The sequence below is a fragment of the Engystomops pustulosus genome, chromosome 2, assembly GCF_040894005.1.
Source record: "Engystomops pustulosus chromosome 2, aEngPut4.maternal, whole genome shotgun sequence".
Taxonomy (NCBI): Eukaryota; Metazoa; Chordata; class Amphibia; order Anura; family Leptodactylidae; genus Engystomops; species Engystomops pustulosus.
In genome coordinates this window covers 255402972-255418210 of record NC_092412.1, presented here as the reverse complement: position 1 = coordinate 255418210, position 15239 = coordinate 255402972, and the positions used below count along the sequence as shown (strand labels likewise).

General features: G+C 51.4%; 1 protein-coding gene across 1 annotated transcript in view; it reads right to left on the bottom strand.

The window, feature by feature from the left end:
- Positions 1-13930, bottom strand: part of IGSF11 (immunoglobulin superfamily member 11) — a 241290-nt gene extending 227360 nt beyond the window's left edge. Inside the window, exon 1 of the mRNA XM_072138916.1 lies at positions 13157-13930. Coding sequence (XP_071995017.1) covers positions 13157-13220 — 64 coding nt within the window. The 5' untranslated portion in view covers positions 13221-13930. The remainder of the gene's footprint in view (positions 1-13156) is intronic.
- Positions 13931-15239: the final 1309 nt, after the last annotated feature.

The following is a 15239-nucleotide window of genomic DNA, read 5'->3' as shown; positions in this document are numbered from 1 at the left end:
TACATAGGGGTCAGTATTATAGTAGTTATATTCTTGTACATAGGGGGCAGTATTATAGTAGATATATTCTTGTACATAGAGGGCAGTATTATAGTAGTTATATTCTTGTACATAGGGGGCAGTATTATAGTAGTTATATTCTTGTACATAGGGGGCAGTATTATAGTAGTTCTATTCTTGTACATAGTTGGCAGTATTATAGTAGTTATATTCTTGTACATAGGGGGCAGTATTATAGTAGTTATATTCCTGTACATAGGAGGCAGTATTATAGTAGTTATATTCCTGTACATAGGGGTCAGTATTATAGTAGTTATATTCTTGTACATAGGGGGCAGTATTATAGTAGATATATTCTTGTACATAGAGGGCAGTATTATAGTAGTTATATTCTTGTACATAGGGGGCAGTATTATAGTAGTTATATTCTTGTACATAGGGGTCAGTATTATAGTAGTTATATTCTTGTACATAGGGGGCAGTATTATAGTAGATATATTCTTGTACATAGAGGGCAGTATTATAGTAGTTATATTCTTGTACATAGGGGGCAGTATTATAGTAGTTATATTCTTGTACATAGGGGGCAGTATTATAGTAGTTCTATTCTTGTACATAGTTGGCAGTATTATAGTAGTTATATTCTTGTACATAGGGGGCAGTATTATAGTAGTTATATTCCTGTACATAGGAGGCAGTATTATAGTAGTTATATTCCTGTACATAGGGGTCAGTATTATAGTAGTTATATTCTTGTACATAGGGGGCAGTATTATAGTAGATATATTCTTGTACATAGAGGGCAGTATTATAGTAGTTATATTCTTGTACATAGGGGGCAGTATTATAGTAGTTATATTCTTGTACATAGGGGGCAGTATTATAGTAGTTATATTCCTGTACATAGGAGGCAGTATTATAGTAGTTATATTCCTGTACATAGGGGGGTATTATAGTAGTTATATTCTTGTACATAGGGGTCAGTATTATAGTAGTTATATTCTTGTACATATGGGGCAGTATTATAGTAGATATATTCTTGTACATAGAGGGCAGTATTATAGTAGTTCTATTCTTGTACATAGGGGGCAGTATTATATTAGTTATATTCTTGTACATTGGGGGCAGTATTTTAGTAGTTATAGTCTTGTACATAGGGGGCAGTATTATAGTAGTTATATCCCTGTACATAGGGGGCAGTATTAAAGTAGTTATATTCCTGTACATAGGGGGCAGTATTATAGTAGTTATATTCCTGTACATAGGGGGCAGTATTATAGTAGTTATATTCCTGTACATAGAGGGCAGTATTATAGTAGATATATTCCTGTACATAGGAAGCAGTATTATAGTAGTTATATTCTTGTACATAGGGGTCAGTATTATAGTAGTTATATTCTTGTACATAGGGGGCAGTATTATAGTAGATATATTCTTGTACATAGAGGGCAGTATTATAGTAGTTCTATTCTTGTACATAGGGGGCAGTATTATAGTAGTTCTATTCTTGTACATAGTTGGCAGTATTATAGTAGTTATATTCTTGTACATAGGGGGCAGTATTATAGTAGTTGTATTCCTGTACATAGGAGGCAGTATTATAGTAGTTATATTCCTGTACATAGGGGGTATTATAGTAGTTATATTCTTGTACATAGGGGTCAGTATTATAGTAGTTATATTCCTGTACATAGGGGGGTATTATAGTAGTTATATTCTTGTACATAGGGGTCAGTATTATAGTAGTTATATTCTTGTACATAGGGGGCAGTATTATAGAAGTTATATTCCTGTACATAGGAGCAGTATTATAGTAGTTATATTCTTGTACAATAGGGGGCAGTATTATAGTAGTTATATTCTTGTACATAGGGGGCAGTATTATAGTAGTTATATTCCTGTACATAGGGGGCAGTATTATAGTAGTTATATTCCTGTACATAGGGGGCAGTATTATAGTAGTTATATTCCTGTACATAGGGGGCAGTATTATAGTGGTTATATTCTTGTACATAGGGGCAGTATTATAGTAGTTATATTCTTGTACATAGGGGGCAGTATTATAGTAGTTATATTCCTGTACATAGGGGGCAGTATTATAGTAGTTACATTCCTGTACATAGGGGGCAGTATTATAGTAGTTATATTACTGTACATAGGGGGCAGTATTATAGTGGTTATATTCTTGTACATAGGGGGCAGTATTTGGGCAGGGGCTGTAATTGAGTTAAGAATATAGAGTAAAAAGATAAATAAAGGTAAAGAGAATATGAAATATTGTCTCCTTCCTAAAACCTGATGTCAGGGACATGCAGAAGACATAGATGTTATTCGGTGTATATATTTCATATCCTGCATACCTTGTACGTCCTTTATGCTGTGTCTGGCGTCGCCCTTTCTCTGGTAGAGTTGGGTGTTGGGTGTTGGGTCATATGTCAAAACGTGACAAGATCTGGAGACATCTGCTACGTGATGATGACAATGGATGTCTCTCTGTACGGATATTTCTATGATAATAAATGATTGTTGGGTCTGACTGCCCCCATTATTTATACTGCAGACCCGAGTCCTGACACATACAGCTTTGTATTGTTACACAGACAAGAGCCGGGCGACCCCAGATGATACCAGCCCCGAAAAGTAAGTGTGCAATGTCTCTAAAATGTGTCCATCTCTTTCATATTTCTTAGGGTCATACACATAACCATAGGGGGCACAACCTAACCCACACACATAACCAAAGGGGCACATCCTAACCCACACACATATAACCATAGGGGCACATCCTAACCCACACATATAACCAAAGGGGCACATCCTAACCAACACATATAACCATAGGGGCACATCCTAACCCACACATATAACCAAAGGGGCACATCATAACCCACACATATAACCATAGGGGCACATCCTAACCCACACACATAACCAAAGGGGCACATCCTAACCCACACACATAACCAAAGGGGCACATCCTAACCCACACAAATAACCATAGGGGCACATCATAACCCACACACATAACCATAGGGGCACATCCTAACCCACACACATAACCAAAGGGGCACATCCTAACCCACACATATAACCAAAGGGGCACATCCTAACCCACACACATAACCAAAGGGGCACATCCTAACCCACACATATAACCAAAGGGGCACATCATAACCCACACATATAACCATAGGGGCACATCCTAACCCACACATATAACCATAGGGGCACATCCTAACACACACATATAACCATAGGGGCAGATCCTAACCCACACACATAACCAAAGGGGCACATCCTAACCCACACATATAACCATAGGGGCACATCCTAACCCACACACATAACCAAAATGGCACATCCTAACCCACACACATAACCAAAGGGGCACATCCTAACCCACACACATAACCAAAGGGGCACATCCTAACCCACACACATAACCATAGGGGCACATCCTAACCCACACACATAACCAAAGGGGCACATTAGTTTCTTGCATTTCCTAGTTCAGGATAATCCCATCATTCTTAGTCCTCAATATTAGACATCATTAACTTTTGGTCCCTGTTTTTATAGGGGGGTCGGCTTATGGAAGTGGAGAGGATAATGGAAGGAAATTGGTTAGTAAGGGGGCGGGGTCTTCTCCTTCACTGTATAAGGGGCAGGTGTAATGTTCAGGGCAGTGAGTTCCACTGAGCGGGTGCAGCACGAGAGAAGTCCAGCAGACAGAAGTGGGAAGATGCTACATGACTGGGCACCATCTCCATAAAGGAATTCAGGAAGGAAAGCTGAATATTAACCCATGAGCCCCCATGATGGTTTTATTGTCACCCAGCTTTCCCAGGCACAGATACAGTAGGGTAGATTTTGCGCCATCCATAGACTGAGCTGATGTGGACAAGTCATGATGAAGATGATATAAAGACCCTTTAAGGAAGTTGCTGAGTCAGCAGGTACGAGGTGCTGTAAAGGTCGCTGCGGCAGAGAGCGGCTCCGTATTACACGACTAAGGACGTCCAAAGGCAGAATAATAGACGCGGCTAATGAGACGAGATTAAGACGCTTCCCCGAAACTTAGCGGATCCTTGTAAAATCCGGGAGCTGCCACCGGACGTCAAGAAGATATCGCTCCCCGAGGACGCGGCGTAAGCGGCTGCTTAATTAGGGAATGTCTGATAATGTGTCATCTACACATACAGGACCCACATATACACATGTACATAACCATCGAAAGTCACAGCAGCGCAGCTCAATGCAGAGTGCTAAGAGCACAGCAGTGTGAGGAAAACACTCAAGAGTATTTAAAAGAAATAAATATTTCACAGTCCTGCTGCTACATAGAGCAAACACAAAATTATGCTTACATATCTTTCCAGGGACAATAGATAACAGAGGACACAGAGCACAGCAGTGTGAGGACACGCCCCATCACAGTTCTGCTGCTACTAACAGCATACACAAAGGTCTGATTACATATCTCTCCAGGGACAATACATAACACTGGATGCAGAGAGCACAGAGCACAGTAGTGTGAGGAGATGCCTCCACTAAACTTTGAGAAACTATGATCCTGGAATACAAATCCATATATCACAGTCCTGCTGCTACTAACAACATACACAAAGTTCTGATTACACATTTCTCGAGACAATACATAGCACCGGGTGCAGAGAGAACAGAGCACAGCAGTGAGAGGACACAACCCCAGTGCACTTGGAGAAGTTAAAATCCTGGAATATGCATCCATCACAGTCCTGCTGCTACTAACAACATACACAATTGTATGATTAGACATCTCTCCAGGGACAATACCTAACATTGGCTACGAGAGCACAGAGCACAGCAGTGTGAGGTATGATCACACTTCTCTCCAGGGACAATACATAACCTTGGCTGCAGAGAGCACAGAGCACAGCAGTGTGAGGTCTGATTACACATCTCTCCAGGGACAATACATAACACTGGCTGCAGAGAGCACAGAGCACAGCAGTGTGAGGTCTGATTATACATCTCTCCAGGGACAATACATAACACTGGCTGCAGAGAGCACAGAGCACAGCAGTGTGAGGTCTGATTATACATCTCTCCAGGGACAATACATAACACTGGCTGCAGAGAGCACAGAGCACAGCAGTGTGAGGTCTGATTACACATCTCTCCAGGGACAATACATAACACTGGCTGCAGAGAGCACAGAGCACAGCAGTGTGAGGTCTGGTTACACATCTCTCCAGGGACAATACATAACACTGGCTGCAGAGAGCACAGAGCACAGCAGTGTGAGGTCTGATTACACATCTCTCCAGGGACAATACATAACACTGGCTGCAGAGAGCACAGAGCACAGCAGTGTGAGGTCTGATTATACATCTCTCCAGGGACAATACATAACACTGGCTACAGAGAGCACAGAGCACAGCAGTGTGAGGGTATTGGTCCAGAGTCTAGAAGGTGTAGGATACAATTTGTATACATTAGTTTCTGAATGTTTCCCACCTTAAAAGCCACTGAATCCATGACCAATAATCCATAGTTTTTTGAGTGGTTTGGTCTTTGGTTGCACAGGGGGTTTTCTGCTTATAATACAAATTAATTCACATTTTAACAAAATTTTTAAAATTCATGGTTGTTTTTTTCTCCGTTACTCAAAATGGATCGAAATTTGCATTCCAGAAGGTGTCCTGGGCATTGAGGGGTTAATGGAACACTTGGAGCCCTGGGTACATTGTATCGGCCTGCGATGTCCCCTCCATGGACGCGGAGTCTCCCCATAGGGCTCCGGCTCGGCGGTGGAAGCCATTAGCGCACTCTCCGCTCCCCAGGCCACAAGTCGGATTCCATTCTCGCTAATTAAGCGGGGGACGTTAACCCTTCGCCTCCAGGCCGGTGGCAGCTGTGCTGACTAAGACCCTGAGCTCGCAGCATCTTATCGAGTAGGTGTCACTGCCTTAAACGGTCCTTAACCACATAACTCATTACTGAGCAGAGTCCTAAATTACCAAACCAATTAAGAGGAGCAGCGAGGCCCAGGCAAGAGGAAAGCGCCCCCCGAGGGCTGCCGGCCCGTAAATCACTGCAAGTGGAGGCAAATGCTACCAGTATATCACCACAGAGGAAGCATTCGGAGGAAAGGAGGACGGGGACCCCCCTGGACCCCAAGTGTCAGATAGTCCTGGACCCCAAGTGTCAGATAGTCCTGAACCCCAAGTGTCAGATAGTCCTGGACCCCAAGTGTCAGATAGTCCTGGACCCCAAGTGTCAGATAGTCCTGTACCCCAAGTGTCAGTGTGTCCCTGTCCTGTACCCCAAGTGTCAGATAGTCCTGGACCCCAAGTGTCAGATAGTCCTGGACTCCAAGTGTCAGATAGTCCTGGACTCCAAGTGTCAGCGTGTCCCTGTCCTGTCCCCCAAGTGTCAGCGTGTCCCTGTCCTGTCCCCCAAGTGTCAGCGTGTCCCTGTCCTGTCCCCCAAGTGTCAGCGTGTCCCTGTCCTGTCCCCCAAGTGTCAGCGTGTCCCTGTCCTGTCCCCCAAGTGTCAGCGTGTACCTGTCCTGTCCCCCAAGTGTCAGCGCGTCCCTGTCCTGTCCCCCAAGTGTCAGCGTGTCCCTGTCCTGTCCCCCCAAGTGTCAGCGTGTCCCTGTCCTGTCCCCCAAGTGTCAGTGTGTCCCTGTCCTGTCCCCCCAAGTGTCAGCGTGTCCGTGTCCTGTCCCCCAAGTGTCAGCGTGTCCCTGTCCTGTCCCCCAAGTGTCAGCGTGTCCCTGTCCTGTCCCCCAAGTGTCAGCGTGTCCCTGTCCTGTCCCCCAAGTGTCAGCGTGTCCCTGTCCTGTCCCCCCAAGTGTCAGCGTGTCCCTGTCCTGTCCCCCCAAATGTCAGCGTGTCCCTGTCCTGTTCCCAAGTGTCAGCGTGTCCCTGCCCTGTCCCCCAAGTGTCAGCGTGTCCCTGTCCTGTACCCCCAAGTGTCAGCGAGTCTCTGTCCTGTCCCCCAAGTGTCAGCGTGTCCCTGTCCTGTACCCCAAAGTGTCAGCGTGTCCCTGTCCTGTACCCCCAAGTGTCAGCGTGTCCCTGTCCTATTCCCCCAAGTGTCAGCGTGTCCCTGTCCTGTACCCCCAAGTGTCAGCGTGTCCCTGTCCTGTCCCCCAAGTGTCAGCGTGTCCCTGTCCTGTCCCCCCAAGTGTCAGCGTGTCCCTGTCCTGTCCCCCAAGTGTCAGCGTGTCCCTGTCCTGTCCCCCAAGTGTCAGCATGTCCCTGTCCTGTACTCCCCAAGTGTCAGCGTGTCCCCGTCCTGTCCCCCAAGTGTCAGCATGTCCCTGTCCTGTCCCCCAAGTGTCAGCGTGTCCCTGTCCTGTCCCCCAAGTGTCAGCGTGTCCCTGTCCTGTACTCCCAAGTGTCAGCGTGTCCCCGTCCTGTCCCCCAAGTGTCAGCATGTGCCTGTCCTGTCCCCCAAGTGTCAGCGTGTCCCTGTCCTGTCCCCCAAGTGTCAGCGTGTCCCTCTCCTGTCCCCCAAGTGTCAGCGTGTCCCTGTCCTGTCCCCCCAGTGTCAGCGTGTCCCTGTCCTGTCCCCCCAGTGTCAGCGTGTCCCTATACTGCACCCCAAGTGTCAGCGTGTCCCTGTCCTGTCCCCCCAAGTGTCAGCGTGTCCCTGTCCTGTCCCCCCAAGTGTCAGCGTGTCCCTGTCCTGTCCCCCAAGTGTCAGCCTGTCCCTGTCCTGTCCCCCAAGTGTCAGCATGTCCCTGTCCTGTCCCCCAAGTGTCAGCGTGTCCCTGTCCTGTCCCCCCAAGTGTCAGCGTGTCCCTGTCCTGTCCCCCAAGTGTCAGCCTGTCCCTGTCCTGTCCCCCAAGTGTCAGCATGTCCCTGTCCTGTCCCCCAAGTGTCAGCGTGTCCCTGTCCTGTCCCCCAAGTGTCAGCATGTCCCTGTCCTGTACTCCCCAAGTGTCAGCGTGTCCCTGTCCTGTCCCCAAAGTGTCAGCGTGTCCCTGTCCTGTCCCCCAAGTGTCAGCGTGTCCCTGTCCTGTACTCCCCAAGTGTCAGCGTGTCCCTGTGCTGTCCCCCAAGTGTCAGCATGTCCCTGTCCTGTCCCCAAGTGTCAGCGTGTCCCTGTCCTGTACCCCAAGTGTCAGCGTGTCCCTGTCCTGTCCCCCCAAGTGTCAGCGTGTCCCTGTCCTGTCCCCCCAAGTGTCAGCGTGTCCCTGTCCTGTACTCCCCAAGTGTCAGCGTGTCCCTGTCCTGTCCCCCAAGTGTCAGCTTGTCCCTGTCCTGTCCCCCCAAGTGTCAGCGTGTCCCTGTCCTGTCCCCAAGTGTCAGCGTGTCCCTGTCCTGTCCCCCCAAGTGTCAGCATGTCCCTGTCCTGTCCCCAAGTGTCAGCGTGTCCCTGTCCTGTCCCCCCAAGTGTCAGCGTGTCCCTGTGCTGTCCCCCAAGTGTCAGCATGTCCCTGTCCTGTCCCCAAGTATCAGCGTGTCCCTGTCCTGTCCCCCAAGTGTCAGCGTGTCCCTGTCCTGTCCCCCCAAGTGTCAGCGTGTCCCTGTCCTGTACCCCCAAGTGTCAGCGTGTCCCTGTCCTGTCCCCCCAGTGTCAGCGTGTCCCTGTCCTGTCCCCCCAGTGTCAGCGTGTCCCTATCCTGCACCCCAAGTGTCAGCGTGTCCCTGTCCTGTCCCCCCAAGTGTCAGCGTGTCCCTGTCCTGTCCCCCCAAGTGTCAGCGTGTCCCTGTCCTGTCCCCCAAGTGTCAGCCTGTCCCTGTCCTGTCCCCCAAGTGTCAGCATGTCCCTGTCCTGTCCCCCAAGTGTCAGCGTGTCCCTGTCCTGTCCCCCCAAGTGTCAGCGTGTCCCTGTCCTGTCCCCCAAGTGTCAGCCTGTCCCTGTCCTGTCCCCCAAGTGTCAGCATGTCCCTGTCCTGTCCCCCAAGTGTCAGCGTGTCCCTGTCCTGTCCCCCAAGTGTCAGCATGTCCCTGTCCTGTACTCCCCAAGTGTCAGCGTGTCCCTGTCCTGTCCCCAAAGTGTCAGCGTGTCCCTGTCCTGTCCCCCAAGTGTCAGCGTGTCCCTGTCCTGTACTCCCCAAGTGTCAGCGTGTCCCTGTGCTGTCCCCCAAGTGTCAGCATGTCCCTGTCCTGTCCCCAAGTGTCAGCGTGTCCCTGTCCTGTACCCCAAGTGTCAGCGTGTCCCTGTCCTGTCCCCCCAAGTGTCAGCGTGTCCCTGTCCTGTCCCCCCAAGTGTCAGCGTGTCCCTGTCCTGTACTCCCCAAGTGTCAGCGTGTCCCTGTCCTGTCCCCCAAGTGTCAGCTTGTCCCTGTCCTGTCCCCCCAAGTGTCAGCGTGTCCCTGTCCTGTCCCCAAGTGTCAGCGTGTCCCTGTCCTGTCCCCCCAAGTGTCAGCATGTCCCTGTCCTGTCCCCAAGTGTCAGCGTGTCCCTGTCCTGTCCCCCCAAGTGTCAGCGTGTCCCTGTGCTGTCCCCCAAGTGTCAGCATGTCCCTGTCCTGTCCCCAAGTATCAGCGTGTCCCTGTCCTGTCCCCCAAGTGTCAGCGTGTCCCTGTCCTGTCCCCCCAAGTGTCAGCGTGTCCCTGTCCTGTACCCCCAAGTGTCAGCGTGTCCCTGTCCTGTCCCCCAAGTGTCAGCGTGTCCCTGTCCTGTCCCCCCAAGTGTCAGCATGTCCCTGTCCTGTCCCCCCAAGTGTCAGCGTGTCCCTGTCCTATCCCCCAAGTGTCAGTGTCCCTGTCCTGTCCCCCAAGTGTCAGCGTGTCCCTGTCCTGTCCCCCAAGTGTCAGCGTGTCCCTGTCCTGTACTCCCCAAGTGTCAGCGTGTCCCCGTCCTGTCCCCCAAGTGTCAGCATGTGCCTGTCCTGTCCCCCAAGTGTCAGCATGTGCCTGTCCTGTCCCCCAAGTGTCAGCGTGTCCCTGTCCTGCACCCCAAGTGTCAGCGTGTCCCTGTCCTGTCCCCCCAGTGTCAGCGTGTCCCTGTCCTGTCCCCCCAGTGTCAGCGTGTCCCTATCCTGCACCCCAAGTGTCAGCGTGTCCCTGTCCTGTCCCCCCAAGTGTCAGCGTGTCCCTGTCCTGTCCCCCCAAGTGTCAGCCTGTCCCTGTCCTGTCCCCCAAGTGTCAGCCTGTCCCTGTCCTGTCCCCCAAGTGTCAGCATGTCCCTGTCCTGTCCCCCAAGTGTCAGCGTGTCCCTGTCCTGTCCCCCCAAGTGTCAGCGTGTCCCTGTCCTGTCCCCCAAGTGTCAGCCTGTCCCTGTCCTGTCCCCCAAGTGTCAGCATGTCCCTGTCCTGTCCCCCAAGTGTCAGCGTGTCCCTGTCCTGTCCCCCAAGTGTCAGCATGTCCCTGTCCTGTCCCCCAAGTGTCAGCGTGTCCTTGTCCTGTACTCCCCAAGTGTCAGCGTGTCCCTGTGCTGTCCCCCAAGTGTCAGCATGTCCCTGTCCTGTCCCCAAGTGTCAGCGTGTCCCTGTCCTGTCCCCCCAAGTGTCAGCGTGTCCCTGTCCTGTCCCCCCAAGTGTCAGCGTGTCCCTGTCCTGTCCCCCCAAGTGTCAGCGTGTCCCTGTCCTGTCCCCCAAGTGTCAGCGTGTCCCTGTCCTGTCCCCCAAGTGTCAGCGTGTCCCTGTCCTGTCCCCCAAGTGTCAGCGTGTCCCTGTCCTGTACTCCCCAAGTGTCAGCGTGTCCCTGTGCTGTCCCCCAAGTGTCAGCATGTCCCTGTCCTGTCCCCAAGTGTCAGCGTGTCCCTGTCCTGTCCCCCCAAGTGTCAGCGTGTCCCTGTCCTGTCCCCCCAAGTGTCAGCGTGTCCCTGTCCTGTCCCCAAGTATCAGCGTGTCCCTGTCCTGTCCCCCAAGTGTCAGCGTGTCCCTGTCCTGTCCCCCCAAGTGTCAGCGTGTCCCTGTCCTGTCCCCCCAGTGTCAGCGTGTCCCTGTCCTGTCCCCCAAGTGTCAGCGTGTCCCTGTCCTGTCCCCCAAGTGTCAGCGTGTCCCTGTTCTGTCCCCCAAGTGTCAGCGTGTCCCTGTCCTGTCCCCCAAGTGTCAGCGTGTCCCTGTCCTGTCCCCCAAGTGTCAGCGTGTCCCTGTCCTGTCCCCCAAGTGTCAGCGTGTCCCTGTCCTGTCCCCCAAGTGTCAGCGTGTCCATGTCCTGTCCCCCCAAGTGTCAGCGTGCCCCTGTCCTGTCCCCCAAGTGTCAGCGTGTCCCTGTTCTGTCCCCCAAGTGTCAGCGTGTCCCTGTCCTGTCCCCCAAGTGTCAGCGTGTCCCTGTCCTGTCCCCCAAGTGTCAGCGTGTCCCTGTTCTGTCCCCCAAGTGTCAGCGTGTCCCTGTCCTGTCCCCCAAGTGTCAGCGTGTCCCTGTCCTGTCCCCCAAGTGTCAGCGTGTCCCTGTCCTGTCCCCCAAGTGTCAGCGTGTCCCTGTCCTGTCCCCCAAGTGTCAGCGTGTCCATGTCCTGTCCCCCCAAGTGTCAGCGTGCCCCTGTCCTGTCCTCCAAGTGTCAGCGTGTCCCTGTCCTGTACCCCCAAGTGTCAGCGTGTCCATGTCCTGTCCCCCCAAGTGTCAGCGTGTCCCTGTCCTGAAGTGAATGTGTAGTGAACAGACTTACAACTTGAATTGTAACAATCTGATTCTTGCCTTGAAGGGAGGACACACATTAGATGGTTAGAAGTAGTTAGTAATGTAGAGGTTTAGACTTTTCCATATAAATCACTGATATTGATAAGATCACATTGCAGATAGGACACGACATTGACCTCACATGGGGGGGGGGGGGCAAAAACAAAAGGGGCTCAGAATCTCCGGATAATTATCTGTCGCTCTCAGATCTGCATCTATCAGTTTGTAGAGATTTGAGGATCAGGACAAGCACTGCTTACCCACCACAGCGCCTCACTCTGTACAGTGGCTGTGCCTGGGATTGCAGCCCATCCTTATTCATTCCACTGTGACTGAGATACAACCAGACCATGTGACCAATGGACATCATGTGACAGACCTAGGAAATACACGTGACATATACAGGATACCTGGGTGTGGGACCCCCCACCAATCTAACACTGACCACCTATCCAGCTCCACAGACCACATGTAGTATCCCAGAGCAACACACAGAAGTTACACAGGAGGAACCTGCAACAAAGTAACAACATAAAAGATGTGACATCATCAGCCTCATAGACCCCGCAGTAGCCTCAGACCACACCCCATGGGTCTGACAGGTCCGATGTATTCAGGGGGAATAACCACATGTAAGAAGTTGCTGTACAAGCAGTTGTCCTGTGCGGGAGGAGGGGGGAAGCGCACATGGAAGATAGAAGGACCGGAGCCCAACATAATAATAACCTCAATATATCCACCACAAGAGCAGAGAAATGTCACCTATAAGATCATCACAACCAACATAATGGGGTGTATGTGCCCCCCGGCTATTATACATCTCCTATCTCTCTATCTCCTATCTATCTATCTATCTATCTATCTATCTCCTATCTATCTATCTATATCCATCTCATATCTCTCTATCTATCTATCTCCTATCTATCTATCTATCTCCTATCTATCTATCTATCTATCTATATCCATCTCATATCTCTCTATCTATCTATCTCATATCTCTCTATTTATATATCCTATCTGTCTGTCTATCTATCTCCTATCCATCTATCTATCTATCTATCTATCTCCTATCTATCTATCTATCTCCTATCTATCTATCTATCTCCTATCTATCTATCTCCTATCTATCTATCTATCTATCTATCTATCTCCTATCTATCTATCTCCCTCCTATCTATCTATCTATCTATCTATCTATCTATCTATCTATCTATCTCCTATCTATCTATCTATCTATCTCCTATCTATCTATCTATCTATCTATCTATCTCCTATCTATCTATCTATCTATCTATCTATCTCCTATCTATCTATCTATCTCCTATCTATCTATCTATCTCCTATCTATCTATCTATCTCCTATCTATCTATCTCCTATCTATCTCTTAACTATCTATCTATCTCCTATCTATCTATATCTCTGTCTGTATAGTATAACACACTGTGATGTAGCCGGTGGCCCCATGTACATTGTATGTGATGGCTCTGGTGCTGTCCAGCGCTGCGGCTCCGGTGCAGTGTACCCGCCGCCTCCAGCAGCAGCAGACAGGTCTGTAGACAATGGTCACCCTCCTCCTCCCCATCACTTACCTCTCAGAGCAGAGACTGCGCCCAGGACCAGGCAGATCCCCCAAGATCCCGACCTCCTCCTCATGCTGCAGGGGGTCCTGGAGATCTCCAAATCCAGCAGTCACAATCCACAGCGCATGGGTGAGGTGCCAGCTGGGCAGAGCATGGGCGCACACCCGCCGGGCCCCACACCCGAGCAGCAGGGCTGTGCCAGGGGATGAGATCACTGCCCGGGCCCCTGCACGACTGCACACAGGAGCTGACAATCCAGGCGGATCCGGGGGTGCACAGGCAGGTCCGGGGGTGCACAGAGGAGCTGACAATCCAGGCGGATCCGGGGGTGCACAGGCAGGTCCGGGGGTGCACAGAGGAGCTGACAATCCAGGCGGATCCGGGGGTGCACAGGCAGGTCCGGGGGTGCACAGAGGAGCTGACAATCCAGGCGGATCCGGGGGTGCACAGGCAGGTCCGGGGGTGCACAGAGGAGCTGACAATCCAGGCGGATCCGGGGGTGCACAGGCAGGTCCGGGGGTGCACAGAGGAGCTGACAATCCAGGCGGATCCGGGGGTGCACAGGCAGGTCCGGGGTTCACAGAGGAGCTGATAATCCAGGCTGATCCGGGGGTGCACAGGCAGTTCCAGAGGTGCACAGGCAGGTCCGGGGGTGCACAGGCTGCGCTGCTCCGGGGTGTCCAGGGGTGCACAGGCTGCAGTAGAGGGGCTCCCAGGCCGGTCCGTGGGTGCACTCCGGCCCGGTGCTGCTCTCCGCTGTCTCCACACGTGTTCCCTCCCTCTCCCCTCTCTCTCCATTGACAGAGCCGTCTCCGAGCAACCCGGGGACGCCACCCCCCCCTCCCCCCCCTTCCCCCCCAGCCCGGCCGGGGATGCGCTATGTATCCGTCCATCTATCCGTGACCTGCAGCGCCCTCTGCCGGGACGTGTGAGAACTGCGGCTGTGCGGGAGGATGCGGCAGCGGGACGGGGAGCAGGGAGGTGTCACAGGGGTCTGCACCGTATATAGGGGGTCTACACAGTGTACAGGGGGTCTACACCGTATATAGGGGGTCTACACAGTGTACAGGGGGTCTACACCGTATATAGGGGGTCTACACAGTATACAGGGGGTCTACATCGTATATAGGGGGTCTACACAGTATACAGGGGGGCTACACAGTATACAGGGGGGCTACACAATATATACAGGGGGGATACACTGTATAAAGGTGGGGCTACACAATATATAGGGGGTCTGCACAGTATATAGGGGTCTACACCGTATATAGGGGGTCTATACCGTATACAGGGGGTCTATACCGTATACAGGGGGTCTACATTGTATACAGGGGGGGCTACACTGTATACAGAGGGTCTAGACAGTATACAGGGGGGCTACACAGTATACAGGGGGTCTGCACAGTATATACAGGGGGGCTACACAGTATACAGGGGGTCTGCACAGTATATACAGAGGGGCTACACATTATACAGGGGGTCTACACAGTATACAGGGGGACTGCACCGTATACAGGGGGGCTACACAGTATACAGAGGGGCTACACAGTATACAGGGGGGCTACACAGTATACAGGGGGTTACACAGTATACAGGGGGGCTACACAGTATACAGGGGTCTGCACCGTATACAGAGGGGCTACACAGTATACAGGGGGTCTGCACAGTATATACAGGGGGGCTACACAGTATACAGGGGGGCTACACAGTATACAGGGGGTCTGCACATTATACAGGGGGTACACAGTATACAGGGGGGCTACACAGTATACAGGGGGTCTGCACCGTATACAGGGGGGCTACACAGTATACAGGGGGTTACACAGTATACAGGGGGGCTACACAGTATACAGGGGGTTACACAGTATACAGGGGGGCTACACAGTATACAGGGGGGCTACACAGTATACAGGGAGATTACACAGTATACAGGGGGGCTACACAGTATACAGGGGGGCTACACTCTATACAGGGGGCTACACAGTATACAGGGGGGCTACACAGTATACAGGGGGTATACACAGTGTACAAGGGGTCTACACAGTATACAGGGGGTCTACACAGTATACAGGGGCCTACAGAGTATACAGTG